This window comes from Strix aluco, chromosome 1 (genome assembly GCF_031877795.1).
Source record: "Strix aluco isolate bStrAlu1 chromosome 1, bStrAlu1.hap1, whole genome shotgun sequence".
NCBI lineage: Eukaryota > Metazoa > Chordata > Aves > Strigiformes > Strigidae > Strix > Strix aluco.
The window spans coordinates 169665978-169693960 of NC_133931.1; the positions used below are offsets into that span (position 1 = coordinate 169665978).

General features: G+C 61.5%; 1 protein-coding gene across 1 annotated transcript; it reads right to left on the reverse strand.

Moving 5' to 3' along the window:
• Window positions 1-50: 50 nt before the first annotated feature.
• On the reverse strand, window positions 51-27962 carry NBEAL2 (neurobeachin like 2). Its single transcript, XM_074845027.1, has 55 exons — window positions 27895-27962; window positions 22112-22200; window positions 21720-21884; window positions 21048-21129; window positions 20819-20928; window positions 20661-20743; window positions 20094-20179; window positions 19314-19599; window positions 19136-19242; window positions 18842-18925; window positions 18657-18740; window positions 18440-18538; window positions 17244-17815; window positions 17024-17156; window positions 16820-16939; window positions 16411-16741; window positions 16227-16309; window positions 16027-16119; window positions 15411-15582; window positions 14351-14484; window positions 14097-14256; window positions 13919-14021; window positions 13217-13370; window positions 12916-13074; window positions 12661-12820; window positions 12393-12478; window positions 11427-12095; window positions 11170-11348; window positions 10936-11095; window positions 9210-9347; window positions 8818-9123; window positions 8466-8615; window positions 7175-7332; window positions 6970-7094; window positions 6653-6773; window positions 6409-6566; window positions 6056-6189; window positions 5851-5958; window positions 5225-5320; window positions 5020-5144; window positions 4791-4931; window positions 4578-4708; window positions 4382-4491; window positions 4153-4270; window positions 3986-4083; window positions 3789-3905; window positions 3610-3699; window positions 3382-3491; window positions 3117-3289; window positions 2764-2858; window positions 2552-2668; window positions 2314-2475; window positions 2085-2233; window positions 1853-1988; window positions 51-554 (listed from the first exon to the last, which is right to left on the reverse strand). The coding sequence occupies exons 1-55, from the start codon at window positions 27943-27945 to the stop codon at window positions 450-452; spliced, it is 8265 nt and encodes a 2754-aa protein (XP_074701128.1). The 5' UTR covers window positions 27946-27962; the 3' UTR covers window positions 51-449.
• Between the last annotated feature and the right edge of the window lie 21 nt (window positions 27963-27983).

A 27983-nucleotide genomic window follows, 5' to 3' on the forward strand; every position in this document is an offset into this window, starting at 1 on the left:
CTGGAGAGGGGGTGTCACCCCCCCCCGCGGCGCGGGGCAGACTGCACACCTTTATTTCCCATAGATATATTAGTATTTTTTTTCTGTAAAAGATCTATAAATGGATAGAAAAAAAAAAAATGCGGGGAGGGGGGACACACCAGCCGGCTCCTGGCCAGCGGGCACGGCGGGGGGGGACATGGCACCCCCCTACCCAGCGAGGGGCCCCCGCCTCCTCCTCTCCCCCGTCCCTCCGCAGGACGGGGGGACGCGTCCCCCTAAAATCGGGGTGGGGGGTGGCAATGCTGCACACCCCCCCCCCCCGGGGGGCTGGATAAGGCCACGGGCGATGGGCTGAGCGGGCAGCACAGGGCTCTCCGCTCCCCACACCCCCCCCCCCAGCTTTGGGGGGCACAGGGGTCCCCCCGGTCTCCCCGGGGGGGCAGTGGTGGGAGGTGGGGGGGTGCCGTCTAGGACTTGCCCTCGGCGGGGTTGTACTCTGTCTCGCCGGCCGAGACCTGGGAGATGCGGCGCGTGGAGCGCCACAGCCGCCGGTGGAAGTGGCCCGGCCGCACCTGCAGGATGGGGGTCAGCACCCACCCGACGCCCCTGTCCCTGTCCTCTACAGCCCCTCACCCCTCCCCAGCCCCTTCAGCTACCCCCATCCCCTTCCTCACGCCCTTCCAGAGGAGGCTCCATCCCCCTTCCCTTCTTCATCCCCATCCTCACCCCTTTCTCCACCCCATCACCTCCCAAATGTCCATCCTCTTCTCCATCCCCATCCTCATCCTTCTTCATCCCCATCCTCCCCCAAATGTCCATCCTCTTCTCCATCCCCATCCCCATCCCTTTCTTCATCCCCATCCTCCTTCATCCCCGTCACCTCCCAAATGTCCACCCTCTTCTTTATCCCCATCCTCATCCTTCTCCATCCCCATCCCCATCCTTCTTCATCCCCATCACCTCCCAAATGTCCATCCTCTTCTCCATCCCCATCCCCATCCTCCTTCATCCCCATCACCTCCCAAATGTCCATCCTCTTCTCCATCCCCATCCTCATCCCTTTCTTCATCCCCATCCTTCTTCATCCCCATCACCTCCCAAATGTCCATCCTCTTCTCCATCCCCATCCCCATCCTCCTTCATCCCCATCACCTCCCAAATGTCCACCCTCTTCTTCATCCCCATCCTCATCCTTCTTCATCCTCATCACCTCCCAAATGACCATCCTCTTCTTCATCCCCTTCCTCATCCTGCTTCATCCCCACCCTCATCCCCATCACCTCCCAAATGTCCATCTCCTTCTCCACCCCCATCCTCATTCCCTTCTCCATCATCCCCATCCTCCTCCCCTTCTCCACCCCATCACCTCTCAAATGTCCATCCCCATCCTCACCCCCTTCATCCCCATCACATCCCAAATACCCATCCCCTTCTCCACTCCCACCTTCATCCCCCTCTCCATCCCCATCCTGACCCCCTTCTCCACCCCCATCACCTCCCAAACGTCCATCTGCTTCTCCACTCCCATCTTCATCCCCCTCTCCATCCCCATCCCCTTCCAAACACCCATCACCTCCAGCCCCTTCCCCGTCACACATCCCCTTCTCAACCCCGTCCTTTGCTCCACCCACACTCATCCCCTTCCCCTTCCAAATCCCTATCCCCATCCCTTCTCCAACCCGTTCCTCATCACCACCCACCTCCATTCCCATCTTCATCCCCACTTCCATCCCCTTCCCCTTATCTCCGCCACCTCTTCCCCCACCAGCTCCCCAGAGCAAGGAGGACAGGGAGAGATCCCCAGCCCAGAGGACACTGAGGCACAACCCCTCCCAGCACCCCCCCAACCTGAGGTGGGGTCCACGCTCACCTCAGCGGGCTGCCCGGCCCCCACCACGATGAGCTTGCCATCCTCCAACCCCACCAAGATGTGACTCTTCTCCTTGGTGATGGACACGCTGTGGACGGGCACCCGCATGGGCACGGGGGGCACGGCCGCCCTGAGGCTGGGAGGAGACGAGCAGTGGGAGGGGACCCCTTGAGCCCCCCTGGGCACCCCAAAGGGGTGGTTGGGGTGGGACGAGGTGGGTGGTAGCCCTCACCTCTGGAGGTCACGGATCTCCAGCCCACACTGCATAGTCCCCAGCACCACGAAGTCCTCCGTCAAGCACATGGCCGTCACCTCCTCGTCCAGCGGGACGGAGGAGAGGTGCTTCCCGTTCACCGAGTAGAGGTGCAACGCAAACCTGTCCTGCAAGACAGAGGGAAGAGGGGGCAACACACGCGCTGACAGCGACGAGGAGGACGACACGGGGACACGCCTGGCCATACCTTCAAGCAGGCTCGTTGACCCACCGTGGTTTGGGCAACCACCTGCCCCTCCGGCCCCACGGCCAGGTGGGAGAGGATGGCGGGTGGCGAGCTCTCGCCAGGTGGCCGCAGGGACCGGATGAAGAGACCCCGGCGGATGGTGTGGGTGATGATGGTGCCATCCTATGGGAGGAAGGGGATGCAGGGTGATGACGGTGGCACTGCCCACCCCGCCGCCCACCCTACCACCCCAACTCACCTTGGACCCCGACACCGCCATGTCCAGCTCTGTGCTGATGGCCACGCACGTCACCTCGGCGTCGTGGCCGTACAGGACCTGGACGGGTTTGGGAGCCAAGCCGCTGGAAAACCCACCCTGGAGTTGGGGACACGGGGATCTCAGTGACCTGGTGGCAGCGCCCACCATGAGCTTGTCCTGGCTGGAGCGTGGGGTAAGGGTCAACCCCCTACCTGCTGTAGGACCTGCCACACCATGCAGGTGGTGTCCCGGGACCCAGAAATGAGGTAGATGCCGCAGAGGTCAAGTGCCAGGCAGGTGACAACATCTGTGACACCCAGAGGGAAACCATGAGGTCCTGTACCATCACGCTCAGCACCCCAACCCCACAGGATGGCACCAAGATGTGTTTTGGGGTGTGGAGATGCTGCTAATCCTAACCCCACCCTGGTTCTGGGATGGAGCCTGGACTGTCCCCAGAAGATGAGCAGGCAGGGGATGTCTCCCATGTGTCCCCTGCATCCCCCCATGGCCCTACAAACCCATCGGGGCACCATTGGACCTTCATCATTGTTGGAGGACGTACCTATGTGCCGGGTGATGTGCCCAACGACCTTCCCTTTGGCCAGCGAGGTGACACGGAGGCTGTTGTCCCAGTGTCCCCCGCTGAAGAGCAGCTTCCCATCGGGGGACACAGCCAGCGTCCGGGAGCAGAGGTCTGCACCGGGGGCGAAGGGGCCCTGCAGGAAGCGCTGGGTCCTGGTGGGGAGGGACATGGGGTGGTGGCAGAGCCACGGGTGGGCTGGTGGCACCTCCGGGGACCTTCCCTGGGGTCCATGTGCCCAACTCACTTCGTGTTGGAGACGGTGGGGTCTTTGGTGAAGCTGAAGTAGTTGGAGATGTTCTTGTCGTAGGGCAACCAGTTATGGGTCCCCAGCAAGCCGTTGGCACTCACGGTGACCTGGGCAGAGATGGAGATGGAGGTGACATGGCTCCCACCACTGGAGCCCTCCTGGGGTGTGGTCCTGGTTGCCCTGGGCTAGCAGCACGCACCCATGCCTCAGTTTCCTTCCACTCACCAGGACGTCGGGTGATCCCTGAGTGATGAAGGAATGCGCCTGGTTCTTGGGGACCACGGCTTGCACCAGCGCCACCCCATCGCTGATGCCCTGCGGGGAGACAGCAACTGGTGAGTACCCTCCTGGGCACCATCACCACCCCCAGTCCTGGCCAGGGACCCCCCTGGGGTTGCCCTCACCTCCACAAAGAAGGACTTGAGCTGGTCCAGGTTCTCAAAGACGTTGGGTGAGCGGGTGTCAAGGCGGGCCAGCCTCCGGGCAGCGCTCTCCGCTGACAGCCGCGCAGGATGGGGTTCCTGGGGGGGTGAGGGAACCCCTGAGAAGGGGGGTGGCCCCTTCAAAGGGGCTATTTTTTTGGGGTGGGGCTATGAGCTACCTTGAGCAGCTGGCAGGGCGTCTGCCCAAAGTTGCTGATGATGCCCTCCAGAGCCTTCCTCTGTGTCTCATCAGCGATGGCGTCCAGGTCAACGGCTCCTGGGGATGAGGGTGGTCATGGAGGGCCACCTGGCAGGTGCCCCCCCACCTCCCTGCCCCACGGCTCACCCTCATAGGTGCAATAGTAGAAGACGTTGAGGGCCTCCACGGCGGCAGGGCCTCGCTGCTTGTACCCGAAAATGAGGTCGATCCACTCATGGAGGTGGGCTGAGACGTACTCTGACTCCTGTCCAAGGATGGGGCGTTAGGGTGGGCTGGCAATGCCCACCCCCACCCTGTAACGATGCCCCCAGGGGTGGGAGCTGAGGAGAGGTCGGGGTGAGCTCCACCATCTCACCAGAGCTTTGCGGTGCTGGTAGATGAAGTCCTCGCGGGAACGTGCCCACCGGGGCAGCACCACGTCGCCCACCTTCTCATTGGAGAGCTGCAGGCAGCCCAGGTCGAAGCCTGCAGGCAGCGCAGGCAGGGGGTGAGGGACATGCCGTGCTGCCACGGGTGCTGTCCCTGTGGTGGGGATGACGGGTGCCCCTTACCATTCTGGTTCTCCAGGAACTCGGGGAAGTAGAAGAACTCAGGGATGAGCTCCTTGACGTCCACGGGGTTCTCCATGCGGGCTTGCCACGCTGCTGGCACGGAGTGGAACTGCCGGTCCGAGCAGTCAAACCTGGTGGCACAGGACACCCGGTTGGAGCCCCTTTGTCCCCCCCTGGTGTCCCCTCCCTGGGGTGCACCCGCTGGGCACCCACCTGCCGCTCTGCAGCTGGATGTGGAGGGTGGTGAAGGGCTCGGTGCGGATCAGGTAGTGCATGACGCCTGCCGCGTTGGAGTAGTGCGTGCCGTAGTGGAACTTGTCCACGGTGCCCGTGGGGTCCTCAAAGCTCTCGTATCTGGGGGGGAGGTTGGGAGGGGGGGGGTCCACTGGAAGCCAGCCAGGCACTCCCCGCATCCCCTGTCCCTCATTTTTGGGGTACTCACTTCTCCTTCACATCCCGGGCGTGCCGCTCGTTGGCCACCCCGATGGGCTTGGACAGGTCCCGAAACACGGCTGGGTCAGTGAGGTCAAGGGTCTCCGAGACATAATCCCGCAGGATCCAGGGGAACTGGGTGGGGGCAGAAGGTGGGTGAGGCTGGGGGGAGCACGAGCTCACTGCGGGGATGGAGGGGGGGACGCAGGGCTCACCACAGGGTACTGGGAGAGGTCGTTGTAGGTGCGCCCCGCGATGGTGTTCAGCTGCATGAGGTACTCGAAGTTGGAGATCTCCCGCAAGACCCATTTCTGGAGCGAAGGGAGGGTGGCTGATAGGGGCTGGGGGGGGCAGGAGGTGGGGCAGACCGCCCCCACCCCATGGCTGTGCCCATCCCATGGCCATCCCTGGTCCCAGACCATCCCTGCTACCACAGCAATCCCTGGTCCCACGGTCATCCCCATCCCACCACGACCACCTCTGGTCCCATGGCCGTTCCCATCCTATGGCCATCCCCAGTCCCACGGTCACCCCATGCTGTGGCCATCCCTGGTTCCATGGCCACCCCTGGTTTAAGCCCATCCCTGGTCCCATGGCCATCCCCAGTCCCATGGCTGTTCCAACCCCACGGCCATCCCTGGTTCCATGGCCATCTTGGGTCCCATGACCATCCTTGGTCCCATGGCCATCTTGGGTCCCATGGCCATCGCCATCCCACAGCCATCCCCGGTCCCATGGCCATTCCCAACCCATGGCCATCCCCATCCCACGCTGGCACCCTCCCCTTTGCCATCCAGGAAGGGGAGATACGGGGTGGGGCTGGGCAAGGTGAGGCTGGTACCTGGGTGAGTCCTGAGGCTTTCAGCAGCTCTTGGGGCGACCGGCTGCCGAAGTAGATCTGGCCAGGAGGACGCAGGCCAAGGATGCAGGAGTACACCTTGTTCCTCACCTGGGAGGATAGGGGGGGAGGACGTGGAGTGGCCGGAGACTGGGCAGTGCCGTGGCCTCGGGAGGGGTTTGGGGTGGGGTGGGAAGGGTGCCACCACCTTTTTTTTGAAGTTGAGGAAGTAGTTGGCCTGGTCAATGAAGAAGAGCTCAAGCGCAGAGCGGCGCAGGTTGTAGCGGCGCAGGTGGACCTCACGCAGGTGGGACAAGGGGCGCTTGAAGTCATAGCCGATCCCTGACAAGATTGGGGGGGGGGCACAGAGCCCCGTGGGTGTCATCATCCACCTGGACTCCCATTCCCGAGGCAGGGATGGGGGCCAGCATCACTCTGGGGCTGGGAGGAGCCCACCCCCAAAACAACCAGCACCCAATGTGATGGGCTTCTGAGAGAGACAGGATGGATTCCTCACCCCACCTTGCTGCGGGGACCCCCCCAAGGAGCACACGCCGTTACCTCCCTCCGTCTCCTCCTTCTCACTGCTGCCATCATAGAAGTAGACGTGCTGGGTTGTCACCTCCAGACGGCCAGGGACAACGGCCACCGTTGTGATGAGCTCACAGTCCTCTGAGACCACCAGCTTCTCCCGCTGGTTCTGCTCCTTGGGCTCAGCCCTGGGTGACACAGGGGAGCAAGGAAACCGTGATGAAACCCCCAGCCTGGGCAAGCCAGTGCCATGGCAGGGGATGGGGACACTCACTGGTTGTCCAGGACCGGGAGGTCTTCCTCGGCCAGTTGGTCATCCTCCAGCTCACTCACCTTGGCCTCCTTGGCCATGGCGAGTGGGAGGGACTCGGCAGGGTTGTGGAGGTGATCAGCTCCTGAAATGAGGAGGGGGTCAGCAGGCCCTCCTGCCCCTCCACAGCCGGGGGACAAGTCCTGTGAAGGGCCCCCATCGACCCCTCAACCTCAACACGACAGCTCCCAGCTCAACCCCACCATGTGCATCCAATCGGTGACAGCCCCTCACCCACGGCATGGGGGGGACCCCTGGGTGCCCCCCTCTCATCAGCTCACCCAGGTTGTCCCGTAGGGCACTGGCTTCCAAGTGTTGGTCGAAATTCAGGTTGGGCACCAGCTTCAGCCTCATCCGGGAGTAGGTCTCAGCACTCGACAGCTTCCAGCGAACCTCCGGTGGGTTCCTGAGGGGCAGGCAGGGGTGAGGCACCCTGGGGACCCCCAGCCATGCCACCCCTCCCCAGGGACTGAGGTGGGGGCTCACCGGTCAGCCCAGGCGGAGCGGGGCGAGGTGAGGAGGCGGCACAGGGACCGCCACTGCTTCAGCACGGTGCCATGGTGGTTGTTGGCCTGCTTGAGCACATTGGTGTGCCGGGCATTTTCTGCCTTAGAGCGCTTCGCCGCTGGTTCCAGTACCAGCTCCTGCCAAGGGAGCAGGAGAGTGAAGTGACAGCAGGGCTGGGTCTTGGGGACATCCCCAGGGTGAGGAGCATGTCTACGGGGGGACATCCCCAAGGCAAGGAGAACGTTCCCAGGATGATGCACTTGTGGTGAGGAGCACATCCCCGGAACAATGTCCCTGGGAGAGGAGCACATTCCTAGGATGATGTTCCTGGGATGAGGAGCACATCCCCTGAACAATGTCCCCAGGATGAGGAGCACTTCCTGAGGGCAATGTCCCCAGGGTAAGGAGCATGTCCTCAGGATGACATCCCCGGGATGAAGAGCACATCCCCAGGAAGAGGAGTATGTCCCTGGGGCAAGGAGCACGTCCCCAGGGTGATGTCCCTGGGGTGAGGAGCATGTACCCAGGGCAAGGAGCACATCCCTGGAATGACATCCCTGGGATGACATCCCTGGGATGATGTCCCCAGGATGAGGAACATGTCCCCAGAATGATGTCTCCAGGATGAGGAGCACATCCTGAGGATGATGTCTCCAGAGTGAGGAGGATCTCCCTAGGATGAAAAGCACATCCCCAGGGTTAATGTCCCCAAGGTGAGGAGCATGTCCCTGGGATGATATCCTTGGGGTGACAAGCACATCCCCATGACCCTGGGATGATGTCCCTGGGTGAGGTGCACATCTCGAGGACCATGTCCCCAGGATGACATCCTCAGGATAAGGAGCATGTCCCTTGGATGACATCCTTGGGGTGAGAAGCATGTCCCCAGGACGAAGAGCACATAGAATCACATAATTCTAGAATGGTTTCGGTTGGAAAGGACCTTAAAGATCATCTAGTCCAACCCCCCTGCCATGGACAGGGACATCTTCCACTAGCCCAGGTTGCCCAAAGCCCCGTCCAACCTGGCCTTGAACCCTTCCAGGGAGGGGGCAGCCACAGCTGCTCTGGGCAACCTGTGCCAGGGCCTCACCACCCTCACAGGGGAGAATTTCTTCCTTCTATCTAATCTAAATGTCCCCTCTGTCAGTTTAAAGCCGTTATCGTTCATCCTATCACTACATGCCCTTGTAAAAAGTCCCTCTCCAGCTTTCTTGTAGGTATTGGACATCCCCAGGGTGACATCCCAGGGGCAAAGAGCAGGCAGTACCTGGAACATCTTGCGGCTGGCTGCCTTCTCCTGCTCCCGCCGCTGGGAACTGCTCATCATGGCATCGTAGCAGGCGTTCCAGAAATTGGACATGTGGTCGTGGCTCTTGGCGAAGGTGTCCATCTCAAACTGGGCCATGGTGGGCTGCACCTACCGAAAGAACCAGGACGAGAAGGGAGGTGTTTGCAGGACTTGGTGCCCATCAACCATCACCCCTGCCCTGGATGTCACCCCTGCAAGGCTGTCCCAACCTGGTAGTGACATGGGGACCCCACCACCGCACGGACCCATCTCTAAGCCTGGGAAGGTGTTCCCCCAACAGCAATGCCACCCCATGCCCCACGGCACCCACGTGCTTCTCGATGAAGGCCCTCCACTCCGGGGTGGTGCAGAAGAGCTGGAAGTCCTCATAGAAAGTGGGGCTGCCATTGGTGGGGGGCAGCGAGGGCAGGAAAAGCTGCAGCTGCAGGGTCTCATAGCACTGGTCCATGAGCGTACGGACGATGGGCACCAACCAGGAGAAGGTCTCTGACTTGGCATCCAGCGAGCGTCGCAGCGGGGTCTCTAGCTTGCCCAGCAGGTAGCAAGCCTCATCCTTTTTGGGGGCCGAGGCGGTCTGCAGCAGACTGTGCAGCTTCACGTACGCCAGCGAGTGCAGCTGTAGGGGGGACATGGGACATCAGATGGGGCCACCTGCCCCTGCCCCACGGGCTGGGGGTCTCACCCCAGGGAAGGGTGACCCACCTGGGGGTCCTGCAGCATGATGTAGCCTACGAGGATGCGTAGACCCGTCTGGGCCATCTCCTTGAGGTCAGAGGTGCCGTTGGCCAGGTGGTACCAGACGCCCAGCTTGTCCAGCAGACTGCTCACCCCCTCGTAGATCTGGGGGGGGCACAGTGAGCCCCTTACCTGGCCACATACCCACCACCTCTCCAGCCAGGCAGGCGCAAAGCCACCAGGTCTGTCCCCATCACCCAGCCACCCTCGGCTCTGCTTGACGTGGTTATGGGTTACGGGCAGGGGTTAGGATTAGGGTTTAGGGGTAGGGTAGAGCTCCAACTCGTAACATTAACGACAAACTAGTTACGGTTTGGTATGAGGGTTATGGGTTGGGGCTTAGGGTAAGGGTTTATGGTAAGGGTGTAGGGTGGGGGTTAAGGGTTAGGACTGGGGTTAGTACTAGGGTATAGGATTGGGGTTAGGGTTGAGGTTTACAGCAAGAATGTAGGGTTAAGGTTTAGGATTAGGATTTAAGAGGTACAGTTAGACTTATAAATTATGAGTTAAGGTTAGGGTTTAGGGTATAGGACTAGGATTTTGGTTTACAATAAGGTTGCAGGGTTAGGGTTGAGGGTGGAGATTGGGGTTAGAGCTGAGGTTTATGGCAAAGACATAGGGTTAACATTTAGGATTAGGATTTAGAAGGCATGGTTATGAGTTAGGGTTATGGTTTAGGGTATAGGGCTAGGATTTTGGATTTACAGTAAGGGTATAGGGTTAAAGGTTAAAGTTTAGGGTTAGGGTTTAGGATCAGGGTTAGGGTTTACAGCAAGGGTTAGGGTTAGATTTACAGGTTATGAGTTAGGGATAGGGTTTAGGGTTAGATCTTAGCATACAGGGTTAGTGTATAGGGTTAGGTTTACAGTGAGGTTGTAGGGTTAGTGTTAGGGCTAGGGCAAGGGTATAGGACTGGCATTAGGGTTGAGGTTTACGGCAAGGATGTAGGGTTAAGGGTTGGGATTTGGATTTAGGAGGTACAGTTAGATTACAGGTTATGAGTTAAGGTTAGGGTTTGGGATTTCGGTTTACATAAGGGTGTAGGGTTAGCGTTAAGGGTTAAGATCGGGGTTAAGGGTTGGGGTTTATGACAAGGATGTAGAGTTAAGGTTTAGGATTAGGATTTAGGAGGTACGGTTAGATTTACAGGTTAGGAGTTAGAGTTATGGTTTAGGGCTAGGAGATTGGATTTACAGTAAGGGTTAAAGGTTAAAGTTTAGGGTTAGGGTTTAGGATCAGCGTTAGAGTTTACAGCAAAGGTTAGGGTTAGATATACAGGTTATGAGTTAGGGTTTAGGATTAGATTTTAGCATACAGGATTAGAGCATTGGATTTGGGTTTATGGTAAGGTTGTAGCATTGGAGTTAAGGGTTAGAATTAGGGGTTAGGGCTAGTGCATAGGATTGGGCTTCAGAGCAAAGGTGCAGGGTTAGGGTTAAGGCTTAGGGTTAGACTTGGGGTTTATGGCAAGGGCGTAGGGCTAGGGCTAAGGTTTAGGGTTAGAATTTGATTTACTGGCTATGGCTTAGAGTTATGGTTTAGGATTAAGGCACAGGTTACTTTCTAAGGTTAGGTTCAAGGGCTGCAGTTAGGGGCAGGGTTTAGGGTTAGGGCTACCGTCAGGGGTTAGGGGTTAGCATTAGGTTTCAGAGCTTGGGTTTGGCATCAGGAATCCCCACTTGTGCCCATCCACCTTCTCACTCCACAGGGCCTGGTTGTTGTGTCCCTCAGAGAACAAGAAGTCCTGGAGCAGCCGCAGCAGCTTGAGGGCATTGTGGGTAAGACCGGGCAGGGCAGCTGGCCCCGACTCCTTCAGGTCCGTCAGCGCCGACTCCAGCATCATCTCCAGGAGGCTGTGGGAGAGCAAGTGGCTCTGTAGGGTGGCCCTCCCTTGGGATGCACCCACCCGAACCTGGGTAGGACTCACCTGCGTTTGATCTCATCGGGCGGTCGCACCAGCTCGCACGCCGTCCCCAGCTTGGTGAGGACGGAGAATACCTGCCCGCGTTCCCTCCACGCCACGTCGTCCCAGCCCTCCACCCCACGCCAGGTCACCGAGAAGACAATGTTGGTCAAGAGGTTGCACAGCTCCTCCTCAGGTGTTTGCTGTCAACAGAGAGGAAGGGTGAGAGGTCCAGTGTCCAGAGTGGCCCAGGGTGGCGGGCACGATGGTTTGGGGCTCACCTGGGGGTTGCTGGTGTTGGAGACATTGTCGCTGGGCAGCGCGTCCTGGTAGCTGCTCTCATCCAGGACGTTTGAGAGGCTGGAGCTCTTGCGTGCTCGCATCCCTGGGAAGGGCTTGAAGCTCTCCAGGGGCGAGGGGGTGCCCGGGCCACTGGTGGGGGTCTGCGTGCCGCTCTCGGCCGTGGCGATGGAGCTGGTGCTGGCCAGGTCAAGCCCGAGGTCAAAGGGTGAGGTGGAGAAGGGTGAGAGCGGGTGGTAGACACCATCAAAGGGAGGACCATCACCAGGGTTGGAGGATGAGCGGCTGGCCCGGTCAGAGGAGTCGAAAGACTTGAAGTTGTATGAGTGGAAGGACTTAGTGCGGCCGCTTGGGGAGATGGAGTGGTCGGAGAAGCCCTCGGAGAGCTCCTGGTCTGAGGCCTCGTAGCCCAGTGGCAGGAAGACATCCAGCTCCTGCAGCTCGGCCGGCGGTGGGCTCACACCCTCCTTGCCAGAGGGGTCCGAGAGGCGGAGGAGCTCCAGGCAGCCCCCGTTGCCCACGTTGCTCAGGCTGTGCTGGCGGGACTCGTAGGACTCCTTGACGTAGAGCTTGGTGAGCGTGTCCTGCCAGCCAGCCAACCTTGCCAGTTGCTTCACCATGTCCTGCTGCGCATAGATCAAGTGGAAGAGCTGCAAGACAAAGCGAGGGGGGAGACCCGATGATGTTGCCCCAGCTCCTGGTAGGCTCTTGGGGCATTGGCTCCTCCAAGGGGCAGGATGCTTGGTCCTGAGCACCCCAGATCCTCCATAACCATCATGGGGTGCTGGGGCTGCATCACCTCCATGCTGGTACGTCCATGTGCTGGCAGCCCCATGCATGGGGTGTTACCACCATCCCTGTGGCTTCAGGCATAGCTGGGTGCCCAGGAAGCTCAGCCCTCAGGTGACAACTCAGTCACAGCCGCTTGCACCCACAGCCCTGCTCACCTTGCGGCAGATATCGAGCCGGATGGTCAGCTCAGCCCGGTGAGATAGGTAAACCACAGCCACCAGGTCCTTGTAGTTGGGAGGGTCTATGGACAAGGAGAGACACTACTGTGGTGGGACACCTCCTTCTGTCCCCAAAAGCCACCAAAGACCCCCAGTCCCAAGACCAGCTGAGCCTTGTGGGAAGCCACCAGTGATGACCCCGTGGCATGTGTTTGGGATGGGTGGCCAGGGCCAGTCTGGCAGGTTTTGGCAGGGCACATGGTACCTGCCCCGAGGACCTGCTCTGAGAGGCAGCGGAAGAGCAGCATGGAGGTGGGGACGTCACTGAGGCAGGCGATGAGCCCCTGGTACCCAATGTCCTTCAGCTTCAGGCGGTTCTTGCTGCGCTCAGGGACCTTCTCATACTTCAGCATCTTGTAGAGGACCTGGTGAGAGAGAGAGAGAGACGTGCCCATCCCACTGTGGCAAAGCCCCTGGCTGCTGGGGATAGCAAGAGGTTGGAGCTAAGGACCTGCCTTACCTTGAAGACCCTCTCCCGCACTTTATCCGAGAACTTCTTCTGCACCAGCAGTGAGAAGAGGACCTCCACATGGCCTGGCTCAAAGAGGAAGGCGAAGAGCTGCTCCTGGGCAGGTGAGCCCTTCAGCAGGCTGTGGATCACCTCCAGTGCCCCGCAGACCTGCAGGACATGGGGTTGGTTGTCCATTGCCCTCCACGTGCCCTACCAGGACCTCAGTAACTTCTTCCCACCTGCTGCCAAGCGCAGGGCCAGCCCATGGCTCACTGGGGTGTTTGGGGACCCAGGTGGCTGGGTGCCATACCTGCTGCTCATCCTGTGCCCCGGCCACGTAGCTCAGCAAGCTCTGCATCTCCTCCCCAGAGAAGCTCCTGCAGAAGAAATCCTTCACCAGGCTGAAGAGGGATGTCTGCACTGTTTTGATGTCGTCAGTGACTGTGGTCTTCTCCCTGGAGGTGCTGATGGACAGACATGCATGGGCATTCCCTCTGGGGACACGCACAGCCGCCCTCCTGCCCCTTGTCACCCATTGCCAGCATGATCCCAAATCCCACCACGAAGCCTGATGAGCTCCAAGACAGTCCAGTGTGGACATTCCTTCTGGCCAACTCTGCCCATGTCTACCCCATGCATTTGGGTCTCTGCAGGGTGTGAGCACCCCCAGCATCACGGGTGTGTGGAAACGCATGGGATCAGACAGGAAAAGTGGATCAGCTCCTTGCAGAAACCATCATGATCTCAGTGGCTGCTGGTGAGATGCTGGGGATGGATTTTGGGGCTGATTGGTCACAGGTCTGGGTGGAGGCTTTGGGATGGGGCATGGCCATGGGGAGTGGAATGTCCTGCACCCACCACCATGCTTCCACACTGGAAGTTCATCCCATGAGGTGCTTGCAGGGGAGATACTGCCCCAAGCAAAGGGTGTCTACCACAAACTGCGTCTCCAAGGGGCAAAGCCCACCACCACATCAGCGTTAGGGGGTCCAGGATACAAGCGGCAGCTCACCCGTAGTACGTCCGGATGGAGTCGAGGATGTACTGCACCCCATACTTCTTGCGGATGCGTTGCTTGTGGTCCTTGACGACATTGGCCAGATACTGGATGTGACCTGCAGGGAGAAGGTGTGAGTAGCCACGGAGGTGGGTTGGGATGGGCAAGATCCCCAAGCACCCCCAGTTCCCACCTAAGCGGACAGCAAAGTCGCTGTTGCTCCAGATGCGGAAGTCAAAGAGGAGATGCTGGTAGAGAAGGTGCAGCAGGAGCCCGCTGCCCTCAGAGGCCACCTGCTCCATGAGGATCTGCGAGGCCATCAGCGTGCTCATGTCCAGCAGCGGGCTGGAGACCTGCCATGGCAAGAAGAAAGCTTGCAGCCCCAACATCCCCCTTAGGGAACAGCCCTGGGGACTGCGGGATGGAGCCTTTGGTAGCCCCCCACACCTTCTGCAGCAGCGCCCCGATGATGGCTGGCCCGTGGCACTGCACCAGGCTCTCCTGGTTCACCAGGTGGTTCTGGATGAAGTTCTTCACCAGCAGCAGGAAGGCAGCCACGCTGTTCCTCTCCAGCCTGCTTTCTGCAAGACACAGGGCAGCGCCCCACCGGTAGCTGTGAGTCCTGTGTCCACCTGAACACCTTCCTACAGCACTGCCTGCATCTGAATCACAGAATCATCTCAGTTGGAAAAGCCCTTGAAGCTCCTCCAGCCCAACCATGAACCTCACCCTGACCGTTCCCAACTCCACCAGATCCCTCAGCGCTGGGTCAACCCGACTCTTCAACCCCTCCAGGGATGGGGACTCCCCCCCTGCCCTGGGCAGCCCATTCCAACGCCCAACAACCCCTGCTGCAAAGAAATCCTTCCTAAGAGCCAGTCTGACCCTGCCCTGGCGCAGCTTGAGGCCATTCCCTCTTGGCCTGGCGCTGGTTCCTTGGCTCAAGAGACTCATCCCCCCTCTCTGCACCCTCCTTTCAGGGAGTTGGAGAGGGCCATGAGGTCTCCCCTCAGCCTCCTCTTCTCTAGACTCATCTGCCTGCAAAGGGCATCCCGGAGACCCCACCATCAACTTTTCTCTGCAAACTTTTCAGCCTGTTCTCCTATTTCCCTCAGATTTATGCAAGTGGAAACCTCCATTGCTCCAAGCTTGGAAATAAGCAGCTGGGTATTGGGAGAAAGCCCATTTCACCTATGCAGGAGAAGGCTCCTGCATGAACCCAGTCCTACTATAAGACATCAGAGACTCCACACAAAGGCAAGCCAGAGGTACGCAGGCTGGAGCCACCCTCATTTTCCCAGAATTGCTTGTTTATGACTCATTGGGTCATAACATTAAAAGATGTCAATGGTTTCTCCATTATCCCGTAACTCTCGGTGCCTCGGGCAAGACCTCTCCTGCCTGTGGTAGACACCAGCCTGGTCCAGGCAGCACCTCTGCGGCAGCGGGGTTACCTCCAGCCACCTGAGCAGGATGGCTCCTGTTCCATGTCCCCTGAGGTCCTCACCTGAGGATTTTCCCAGCGGGATGAGCATGCCCTGGGCGTTCCTGGAGGATGTTAGCTCCGGTCCCACCAGGTCGTTGGTCTCCTGCTCATCCTCGGGCTCCTCCTTCTTGGACACCACTTGCTCGAGCAGGGGCAGCAGCACACCCATCCCACCCACGCAGTTGACCACGTCCTGCCAGAGGGAGGTGAGAGCCTTTGCTGGGTGCTGCGTGGTGACGGCAGCGTAGAAGAGGAGGTTGCATGTGCACCCAGGGTTTGTGCTGCCTGCTCAAGCCGGGGAGAGTCAGGCCCTGTAGCTAGCAAAGATCAGGGTGTGCCCAGACCCATCCTACAGCACAAACCTAAAACAGGTCCCCAAAAAGTACCTGTTCTGCACCGCCCATGGTGCCCACCCTGGATGCTGAGGACCTATGGGGCAGACAGGTCCTTAGGGCACCCATGGGTCATGCAGGTCCTTGGTGGACCCAATACCATGCAGCAGAGTCTCTGTAGGGTCCAGGGGAACCACCACGGCCATCCGACACCCTGTGGGGGTCCTGCCCTGGCCTTGAACCTAAGGAGGGACCCAGCTGCCTCCACGCCATGGGGTGGACAGACCACCCTGCACCCAGTGTACCTTGATGTCCCAGTTGACCACCTTGTGCCCCGTCAGCCTCCCGTCCAAGCCGTGGCTGGGAGAGAGGTCCAGGCAGATGTTGTTCCTGCAGGCCTAGAAGACAGCACCATGGGAGCATCCTCATGCTCCTGGAGATGTCACTTATAGCAGAGGATCTACCAGTGCTGTCCTTGTCCTGGGGCGGGGGTGGCTCTCCTCACCTGTGGGGTGTAGTACAGCAAGAGCTTGCTGCTGAGCTCCACCAAGTCACCTTCCAGCGCAAATGGTGATGTGACGTTTGGTCCTGGGGGGGGAGAGGATTGGGGTGAGCTGCAGCACAGTGGAGGAGACCCCAGTTGCCACCAGCAGCCTTGCGGACGTCCCCCGCGCCCCACCCTGACGTACCCGCGCAGAAGAGTGCCTTGACCTGGGCTTGCTGCAGAGCCTCACAGAAGATGGCCACGGAGCCGAGGTGACCCTCCAGGGAGGTGGGGCTGCCCCACTCAGTGTCCTGACTGCCAGCTGCCGTGGTGGCCACCACCCCCTCTGTGGGGGGCTGAGTGGGGGTCCAAGCGTGGGGGCCCAGGGCAGCGGGGACGGACTGGGAGCGGCCGAGCGTGGGGTGCGGGGGGAAGACCAGCTCCGGCCCATGGGACGTCGGCGGGTGGCTGGTGGTGGTGGCAGCGGTGGTGGTGGTCCGGTGGCCCGCGGAGCCGATGCAGCAGGAGGTGAAGGACTGGAAGGAAGAAGAAGTCATGCTCGGCCCCCAGCCTCATGCTGTGAGGAGGGGTTTGGGTGCCAGGGGGATCCCCACCTCATGGAGGGAGGGGAAGCGGAGCTGCGCTGTCTTCCGCAGGTGCCCATCGGTGTAGATGCTGACGATGTTCTGGCCGAAGGGCCGACGGCCGGCGATGTGGACAATGTCAACGCAGTGCTGGGGGGACAAGGAGGGGGTGTCAGGCATCCTGGTGTCCTTGTTGCCCGCCCTGACGGGGACAGGGATGGGCACGATGCTCACCCAAGCCGAGTCGTTGAAGGCAAACTCCGGCAATGCCACCGTCATGTAGTCCTTCTTAGTGCAGACAGCCACCACCAGCACGCCACCGGCAGTGAAGAACGCCTCAAAGCCCGTCCCACCAGCTGTGAAGAAGCTGGTAGAGGAGAAGCACAGTGCGGTTGGTGGTGCTGCCCCTCTTCATCTTCACCTCAGCCCCCCCAGTCCCTCCATTGAGCATCACCTGTAGAGCTGCCTCCTCTTTGGCCTCGCCAGCGGCTCAGGCTCCTCCTCGCTCAGGCACAACCAGGCGTGGAAGGCGAAGGCGCTGCCAGGCCACTTCTGGATGGTGGGCACCATGATCCCCGCCATCCCGGGTGTCAGGTCAAAGCACTGCAGTGCTCGGGGGGGTCCCTCGACCCGCGCCATCCCCGAGAGCGCCCGGATGACGGGTGCCGCGTAGGGATGCGGTCCCCGACCCCTCTCGTGCCGCAGCAGCCGCAGCAGCTGCCGTAGCTCCCTGGGGCGGATGGAGAGGCTGCCCAACGCCCGCAGCAGCTCCAGTAAATTTTCCGAGCAGGCAGCCGGTAGCGCCGGCTCAGTAGCCAGGGCACTCAGCAGGCAGCCCACCATGCCCGCCTTGACGCAGGTGAGGCGGCTGGGCAGGGAGGCTTCGCAGAGCCGCCGCAGCCAGCCCGAGAGGAAGATCTGCAGCTCCCAGCACGCCAGCGCTGGCAGCCAGGCCAGCAGGATGAGCAGGGGTTGCTCGTTGCGGATGGGGCGCACCGGGAAGGAGCTGTGGTCACCCTCCACTGCCTGCCAAAACACAAGAGCTGGTTGGTGCAGCCCTGACCCCGTGGAAGGGGATGGATTCTCCCCCTGGCCACCCTGGGCTGGCAGCAGAGAACCCCATGCATCCAGAGTATCAGAGACACTTGTGCATCAAGAGTCTTGGAGACCCTCATGTATCAAGAGTTTTGGAGACCTCCATGCATGAAGTGTATCAGAAAGTCTCATGCACCAAACATTTTGAAGACTCTTGTGCATCAAAAGTACCCTGCAGAGCCCCATTTATCAAGCATTTTGGGAACCCCCATGGATCAAGCATGTTGGAGACCCCCACGTATCAAATGTTTTGGAGACCCTCGTGCATCGAGCACCTTGGAGATCCCTGCGCATCAAGCACCTTGGAGATCCCTGCCACACCCAGCAGTACCAGAGCAAGCAGTACCACATCGGAAAGGGCTCAAAACTCCCCGATGTTGAGCATGACTACAAGTTAAAGATGGCCCCAGGACCCCTCGGGAGGAAGCTGATGGGAAACTAACAGGGTGGAGAGGACTGAAGGGTGAGGAGTGGGGCTGCTGGGGGCAGAGATCTACCATGAACCGCCAGCGCCGAGGGCTCTCCTTGGCGTGCAGGAGAAGTGGGCACACTCACCATGTTGAGGAGCTCCTGGAGCAGGCGTTGGGTGGGCTGGCCTTGGCTCCTCAACACCTCGTAGAGGTGGGCGTAGCCGATGCGCTCCTTGAACACCTCCTGCAAGCACCCAGGCACGTGGGACCCCATGCCAAGACCCACCATGTGCTGCTTGTGTGAAAACGCCCAAACCCATCTGCTTTTGGGGTGTCCTCCCCGCCTCTGGTCTGCTGCCCACCTTGGCCGAGGGCGAGTTGCTCATGATGGCGGTGAGCACCCCGACGGCGTGAACCGCGATGGCGTCAGAGCTGCTGTCGAAGACCTAGAGGGACATAGGGGTGGTGGGTCTGCTGAGTCCTGGGGTTGAGGGGCCACGGCCCACCACACCCGGCAGTTTGGTTATGGGGTGACCCTACACCTTACCTGCTGGAGTCCATCCCCGTTCAGGGGCCACACAGGGACCTTGTTCCGGGCTTCACCTGCCTCCCGCGAGCTGCTGAGGTAGAGCTGTGGGACACGGGGTGGGCGTCAGCCGCACCGGGTACGGCGTGGGGGGAAGAGGGAAGGGGGTTATGGAGGGTCCCCACCCCACGGATGCTGCTGCGGCGCAGCCACCCTGTCCCGGCATCACTTAGAGACAGGAAGGGTGAGGATGGCGATGAGGGTGGCCAACGCTGGTGTCACCAAGCGGGGACACCAACATGGTCACCCCGGTACCTTGCTGTTTTGGAGGAGACGGATGATGTGCTCGAAGCAGTTGTTGCTGAGAAAGACGGCTTGGAGGACTGGGCGGTCCTCGCAGCTCAACATGGCTGGGATGGCATCTGTGGTGAAGCGGGGATGGCTCAGCACCCATCCCACGTCCCCATCCCCCTCCCCGTCCCCAGCCACCTACCCAGCATAAGCACACGGAGAGCGATGAGGCCACCAGCTGCCTCCGGCGCCAAGGAAGCGACGGGCAGGTCCAAATTGAGCACCCTGAAGTAACCATCCAGGAGGACACGCAACGGCACGGGGCCAGCGCCGGGACTGCTGCCGTGCAGCACGTGGACCACGGCCACCACGCCGCGTAACGCCAGCTCCAGCAACCGGGGCACCGGAGGGGTCCCCCCGCCTCCCCGCTGCAGCACCCCCAGCAGCACCTCCACGGCTGCCGGGGTGATGGCCCGCAGGGCGTTGGGCTGTCGGGATGATGAGGAGAGACGGGCTTTTATGTCGCCTATCGCGACCGAAAATCCTTTATTGAAGCTCTGAATGCTGAGCCCGACATCTCCGGCGCTGCAGGTTTTACCCATGTCACTGCACCCTGCTCCTGGGTGCGTGCAAATTAATTTAAAGCAAATTTCAGAGCTATTAATTAAATCCTGATTTTTAAGCGCTGCGCTAATTAAAACCTATTTCTGCTCAAATTTATTCAGCCAAGAAATTCTCATCTGCCATCACAGAAGCTGAACCAGTGGTGAACGAGCAACTTCAACTCAAACCCTTCTTTAATTTATTTTTTTTAAGGTAAGCCCACTGAATTTAAGGCTGGAATTTTAAATATGATTTTTAAAGGCTTTTGAAAACTAAGCAGTTTAATTCCAGTGTTTATCTTGCTTGGATTAAATCAAACTTGGGGGTTTATCACTTGGATGATGATCCTAAGTCCTCCCCATCCGCTTCCCAACGCTACCTTGGATCCGGAGAGGATGGCCCCAAAAAGATGGATAAGCCGGAGCTGGAGTGTTTCGGGGAGCTGTGCTCCGGCTTGGAAACTCTCTGCAAGGATGAGGAAGGAAAGATTTACTTCAGAGAGTAAGCAGCAAAAAAATAATAAAAAAAAATAGGGAAAAAAATTCCTTTTCTACCCAAATCCACCCTAAAAATTCCATTTCTACCCCAAAAGCCAGCCCGTATGGGCACTGGACGCTGTTAATGATGGAGGGGATGAGGATGCTCGGATTTTGTGCAGCTCTGGTTGCACTGGGGGAGGTATTTTTGTCTTAAAAACCCCAGACTTTAAAAATAGGGTTCAGTTTGGGGATTTACGGGCGGTTGGCTGCGTTGGGAGTTTTAGGTGATTTTTTTGCGACACCTTTCCCTCGGAGGAGGGTTTCTGGGGGGGCTTCCCTGAGAAAAAAAATCCCCTTTGCATTGATTTTTGTAGGCTCTCCAGGCTGTGTGGAGCTCCAGAGCCCAAACCCAGCTGCAGTGGGCAATGGTGGGGGGGGGGGGGGGGGGCAGGCCCCCCCCACTTTACCTTGGAAGAAGGTGCCAAACTCGGGGGGCAAAGGGGCCGGGGCGAACTTGTATTTACTCTTCTCCTTTGCGCTGACGACTTCCCTGGAAACAGATGGGTGAAGGGTGGGGGAAGGAGTGGGGTGGGGGGGTTTTTGGGGTGGGGGGGTCCCCGCTCACCCGCTCAGCTGCCGCCGCCAGGTCTGGTAGGGGTCGAAGAGGCACTCGCAGAGATGCAGGGCGTAAAGCATCCCGCTCTCCAGCTGCACCCCGCTCCGCTCATCCTTCAGCTGCCAGAAAACCGGAGCTGGATGAAGCCCCTCCTCCACAAAATCCTCCTTTGGCTGAGCGCCCCCCCCCCCCAAAAAAAAAAATAATATTGGGGCAGGGGTTCTCTTCGCGCACTCACCTTGCTCGCACAGACCCGCAGCAACTTCAGCACCTCCGGGATGAAGCCGGGGGTTTTGTCTGCTTGGATGTTTTCCAGGTTCCTGCGAGGGTGGGGGGAGAATAACATATTGGGGGGGTTAATGCGTTATGGGGGGGTTATTGCATCATGGGGGGGGGGGGGGGAGATGATAACGTGGCAGCCAGCGCAAGGCAGGGCACGTCATCAGCTGAACCCCTTCAGCAGCTGGGAAGGGGGGGAGGAATAAAGGTGGATGGTCCCCCCCCCACCCTCGGGGAAGGGCCAAGAGGGGTGGGATGCACTTTGGCGGGGGGGGGGGGGGGGGGGGGGGGGAATGATGCCCTTTTTAGGGTGATGTTGTGCTTTGGGAGGGGCTGCTGGGCTTCAGGGTGGGGATAAATCCTGTGTTTTGGGGTGATGTGATGCACTTCAGGTGGGGTGATGCGCTTTGGGGTGGGGGATGCTGTGCTTTGGGGGGGTGATGCACTGGGGGGGGGGTGATGCTGTGCTTTGGGGCGGGGGGCGGGGGATGTGCTTCAGGGCCAGGGATGCTTTTGGGGCTGATGCTGTAGCGCTGGGAGGACCAAACCCATGAACCTCCGTGGGTGTGGGCGATGGAGGGAAGCCAGTGCTCCCCCCCGGGGGGGGGGGGGTGGGGTGGTGGGCACCCACCTGCAGATGATGATGAAGAACTTGAGGAGGAGCAGGGCCTGCCCAAGGCTGGCCCCGCCGCCCTCCTCCCGCGGGACCTGGGCCACGCACTGCCCCAGCCGCTGGCTCAGCACCTGCAGCACCTCCTGCGGCAGCACCGGGATCTCCGACACCGACTCCTCTGGCCTGCGGTGGGGAAAACAGGGGTGGCAGGATGCGACGCCCCCCCACGCCCCCCCTGCAACCCCCTGCCAGACCCCCCCCCGTCGAGCTTCAGACCGGATGGTTTCAACCCACTGGGAGCGGATGAGTGGCTGCCACCACAACCCCCGAATTTAGCTGTGGGTGTCGTCACCCTCCGGCTCCGCGGGGTGTCACCCTCGCAGCACCCAAGGGTGCCAGGGCGTCCTCACCTCCTGGGCTCCAGCGAGGGCAGGGCGATGATCTTCTCGAAGTTCATGACGAAGGCTTCCAGCCACTGCTGCAGGTAGGAGAGGTCCTTCTGCAAGGGTGAGGAGGGGGCTGGAGCCAACGGCCAATCAGATCCCACCGTCACCACCACCCCGGGGGTATCAGCCAACCAGCAGCCAGAGCAGTCAAGCCCCGCCCCCTCCCCCCCGCCCCCATCCCCCTGAGCCACCAATCAATTGGCACCGGGGGTGTGAGCACACCCTGGGGAGCCTCCGGCCAATGGGTGATCAGAGCAGCGCAACCTGGGGAGCTGCTGACCAATCAGCACGCAGAGCAGCGCAACCTGTGGAACCGCTGACCAATCAGCACGCAGAGCAGCGCAACCCGTGGAACCGCTGACCAATCAGCACGCAGAGCAGCGCAACCCGTGGAACTGCTGACCAATCAGCACGCAGAGCAGCGCAACCCGTGGAACCGCCGACCAATCAGCACGCAGAGCAGCGCAACCTGTGGAACCGCTGACCAATCAGCACGCAGAGCAGCGCAACCTGTGGAACCGCTGACCAATCAGCACGCAGAGCAGCGCAACCTGTGGAACCGCTGACCAATCAGCACGCAGAGCAGCGCAACCTGTGGAACTGCTGACCAATCAGCACGCAGAGCAGCGCAACCTGTGGAACCGCTGACCAATCAGCACGCAGAGCAGCGCAACCCGTGGAACCGCTGACCAATCAGCACGCAGAGCAGCGCAACCTGTGGAACCGCCGACCAATCAGCACGCAGAGCAGCGCAACCTGTGGAACCGCTGACCAATCAGCACCCAGGGCACCTGCTCCTATAGACAAATACCAACCAATCAGCAGCAAGAGCTGCTGGACCTTAAAGACAACAGCCGACCAATCACCTGCACAGAGTAACTCACCCCTGGGACCTGCCAGCCAATCAGCAGGCAGAGCACCTGCCCCTACAGGCGGCTGCCAGCCAATCAGCACCCAGAGCACCTGCCCCTACAGGCGGCTGCCAGCCAATCAGCACCCAGAGCACCTGCCCCTACAGGCGGCTGCCAGCCAATCAGCAGGCCGAGCTGGGTGCAGGCAGCCAGCACTGCCTGACACAACCCCCAGCCCAGCGGTTGTGCAACAGCCGTTGTGACTCACCCCTGCGGCCACCGCGCCCCGGGGCTGTGCCCCCCGCCTCCATCACACCTTGGGGTCACCCACGGCCCTGTGCACCCCAACGCAGCCCCCTGGGGTGACCCTGTCCCCCAGCACCCCAATGAAGCCCCTTGGGGTGACCCGTGTCCCCCAGCACCCCAGTGCAGCCCCCTGGGGTGTCCGCAGCCCCCCCAAGGGGGGACATCCTGCTCCCCACAGGGACCCAGCCCCCCCACACTCCGGGGACAGGGGGGGGCCCAGTCACCCCCTCAGGCACCCACAGCACTGCCGCGATGGAGGGGACCCCACAGGGACCTCACACCCTTCCCAACAGCATCCCCCCGAAATCCACCCCCCCAGCACCCCCTAAACTCCCCCCCCCAGCCACCGCTTCCCCCACATCACCCATTTCCCCCCCAAAACCCGCCTCCCCCCCTATTTACTGCCGGGTGCAGCTCAACCACCAGCATCCGGTGGGGTGAGCCGGGAGGGGGGTGTCCCCCCATGTCCCCCCCCCCTCCCCAGACCCCCGTTACCTGGCTGGCAGGGTGACCGCGGCCCTCCATGACCCCGCTGCACGGCACAGCCGGGACGGGACCTTGCGGGGGGGGGGGTGGGGTGGGGTGTGTGTGTTGTTATTTTATGTCCCCCCCCACTTTTCACACTGCCGCCTCGCTTCGCTCTTGTGCAAAGCGACCAAAAAAAAAAAAAAAATTAAAAAAAAAAACAAAAAACACAACCCCAAAAAAAACCACCGTAGCATCAGGAAATGCCAAGTCACCCGCCACCCCAACGGCGCTTCCTCCCACCGCGCCCGGCACCGTTTTGGGGTACGGGGTGGGGGGTGGGGGTGCTGCTGGTTGTTGCCCCCCAGCCCCACGCACCCACCCAACGGCTCTGGGGTGCGCCAGGGACGCAGCCGAGGTGACAATGCCACAGGGAACCGGGTCGTGCCCGAAACATCCCCCAAATCCCGCTGGCGCAGTCAGAGCCACGGTGTGATGAGTTTGTCAGTTCTCAGCATCCTTCTTCCCCCCCCCGCCGCCACCCCCAGCCCCACACCAATATGTCCCCTCGCAACCCACCCGGAGCCGGTGTCCCATCCCGGCGTGGTGTCACCGGGCTGGCGGCCACCCCCGCCGCTGCCTGTCCCAGGCTGGCAGAGCCTGTTGGGTGGCTTCTGGGCTCGGCTGGCGCGGGGCCACCTGGGAACGTCGTGCCGGCACCTCCGTCCCCCCGCCCCGCTGACAGCTCCGGAACCCCCCCAAAAAAAGTGACGTTGTGGCAAAGCCACCCCTGCTGCTGAGTCCCGTGGGGGACCGCCAACAGGCCCGGTGGTGGGGTCTCTGCCACCCTGTCAGCCCCCCCGGCTGGCGTCGGGACAAGGGGGCCAGCGCCATCCACGCCGTGGCACGGCCACCCCCGGGGACATCCCTGTCCCCTGCCAGCGTGGGGATGTGAGCCCTGCCCTGTTTTAAAGCCACCAGAGATAACACATCCGCTGCCGGCGCGTGGCCCTTGTCTGATGTCACCAGCCAGGGAGGGGGACAAGGACAGGGGACAGCGGCACCAAGGTGACACTCAGACCAGCGGCATCACCCGCTGCGCCGAGTTAAGCCTCGAAACAAGCCCGGTAGCGGGACGGTAAAAGGTTGGTGTGGGCCAGGGACGTGTCCCGGCAGCCTCGTCCTCGCCGGGCGCTTGGGGACGTCACCGCAGGGAAGGCCAGTGTGGTCTTGCAGCGTGACACGGCTGGGGAGGTGACACCGAGTTCCTGCCTTGGCCCCGGTGTCTCTCAGAGGTGGCACGGCCACCTTGGCGGTGTGGCACAGCGAGCGGGCACACCCCGACAGCGTGGCGTGCTCACCGTGAAGGGCGCACGCCCGCGATGGCATGGCACGTGTCCCCCGTATGACCACGCACACCCGACACCATGTCACACACAACCACGCACACCCGACGGCGTGGCATGTGTCCCCTGTATGACCACGCACACCCGACACCATGTCACACACAACCATGCACACCCGACGGCGTGGCATGTGTCCCCTCTACGACCACGCACACCCGACGGCATGGCACATGTCCCCTGTATGACCACGCACACTCAACACCATGTCACACACGACGACGCACACCCAACGGCGTGGCATGTGTCCCCTGTATGACCACGCACACTCAACACCACGTCAGACACGACCATGCACACCCAACGGCGTGGCACGTGTCCCCTGTATGACCACGCACACCCGACACCATGTCACACACAACCACACACACCCAACGGCGTGGCACACGTCCCTCATATGACCACGCACACCCGACACCATGTCACACATGACCATGCACACCCGACGGCGTGGCACATGTCCCCTGTATGACCACGCACACCCGACACCGTGTCACACATGACCACGCACACTCGATGGCGTGGCACGTGTCCCCGAGGAGGAGCGCACAGCCGGCTGGCGCAGCATGTGTCCCCGAGGGAGCGTGTCTTTGTAGCGACTGTGCACACCCCGACGGCGATGCGTGCGTCCCCGTGCAAACTTGCACGCCCAGCGGTGTGACAGGTGTCCTCAGGACCACACTCACCCGACACCATGTCACACACGACCACGCACACCCGACGGCGTGGCATGTGTCCCCTGTACCACCGTGCACACCCGACAGCGTGGCACATGTCCCCCAGACGACCGCGTACACCCGATGGCATGGCACATGTCCCCGTATACACCCCAACGGCGCAGTGGGTGTCCCTGTGCGAGTGTGACCACCACAAACGTGTGGCACATGTACACGTATGACTGTGACGGCACGATGCGTGTCCCTGTCGAGCACGCACACCCTGACGGTGTTGTCCCCACACCGCCACGCACACCTGATGGTGCAGCACCTGTTCCTGTTCCCCAGTGGTGTGTCTGGCGTCTCCACGCACACCCTATGGCGTGGCACGTCCCCTGGACGAGCATGTATACCCCAAGAGTATGACACATGTCCCCTACAACCACGGCCACCCACACGGCATGGCACGTGTCCCCTACAACCACGGCATGGCACGTGTCCCCTACAACCACGGCCACCACCACTGCATGAGACGTGTCCCCTACAACCACGGCCACCACCCCGGCATGGCACTTGTCCCCTTCAACCACAGCCATCCCCACGGCATGGCACGTGTCCCCTACAACCACGGCATGGCACGTGTCCCCTACAACCACGGCCACCACCACTGCATGAGACGCGTCCCCTACAACCATGGCCACCACCCCAGCATGGCACTTGTCCCCTACAACCACGGCCAAAACGGACCCGGGGCCATTCGCGGTGGCAGCGTCCATCCTCAAGGGGACCCTGAAGGCGCTTCAACCCCTTTTTCCAGGACTGATAAAGAGGCGGGGGGGTGGGGTGGCTTTGTTTTGGGGTGCAGGAGAGCTGGTGGGTCCCAGGGGACGTCACGGGGCCGGACGAGGTGACAGACACAACGGCTGTCCCCCTCCCCAGCTGGGACGGGGGTCCCCGTCCCTCCTGGTGTCCCCGGTCCCGTGCTGGGGACACCGCAGGGTTTGGGGGTAGAAATATCACCCTTCACCCCAAAACCCCAGCTGGACACCCCAACCCCAGGGCACAGCAGCTGGGGGTGACATGGGGGGGGGGGGGGTCTGCTGTCCTCCAGGATCTCCCCCCGCCCCCAGCCTGCGAGTGGGGACAATTAATGAGAAAACGAAGCGTGAGGGGCTCTTGGGGGTGGGATGGGGGGGTCCCCGCACGCTGCCGGCCGGGGACCCCCCACTGGGGAAATACGACGCAAGGGCAGAGGTGGCGGTGCCAAGGGGGGGCTGGGGGGTCCCCCGGAGCAGGACACCCCCCCCCCCCCCACGTCCCCGTCCCCCCCGACGCTGCTCCAATGTCACCGCGGCTGCACCTGCTGCCGGGCGGGGGCGCAGGGACCCGGGGGGGTGGCACGGACACCCCCCCCCCAACGCTACCGGCTGAGTATAAGGCGGGTGTGGACCCCCCCGGCCCCCCCAGGAGGGGTGGGAAGGGGGGCGCGATGCGGCGGGGGGGCTCCAGGGGGATACGGAGCTTCCCAGAGGGGGGGGGGTCGCGTATCTCGAGGTGCGGCCGTTGGGTCCAGGGGGGCCGCGGTGCCCCCCCGAGGGGGGGGGGGGGCACGCAGGTGTCGCGGACTTGGGGGTGCGGTGACCCTGGGGGGGAGCGTGGACCGCCGGGCTATGACAGGGGGTCCCGGGGGGGGGGGTGAGGTGCCCCACAAGGAGGTCCCACGAGGTGTGGGGGGGGGGGTGTCGCGGCCCCCAGCATGCGGCAATGGGGTGGGGGGGGGGGGATGCGGTGCCCCCCAGTTGGGGCGCACGGAAGGGGGGGTCACGGGATGTAGCAATGGGGTGCGGGGGGGCGAACGCGGTGCCCCCCAGGTGGGGGGTCCCGAGGTAGTGCAGCCCCCCCCCCCCCCCCCGGAGGTGCAGGCAGGGGGTGCGGGCAGAGCCCCCAGCGCCGGGGGGGGGGGGGGATGCAGGCAGGGGAGGTGATGGGGGTAAAGGGGTGCTGCCCCCCCCCCCCCCCCCCGCACCCCGGGATGAAGCGGGGGGGGTCTCCGGTGCCCACCTCACCTTGGCGAAGTAGAGCATCCAGAGCTCGTAGAGCCGCTCCCGGGAAGCCATGCCGGGCCGGCACGGCTCGGTACGGCTCGGCAGCTCCG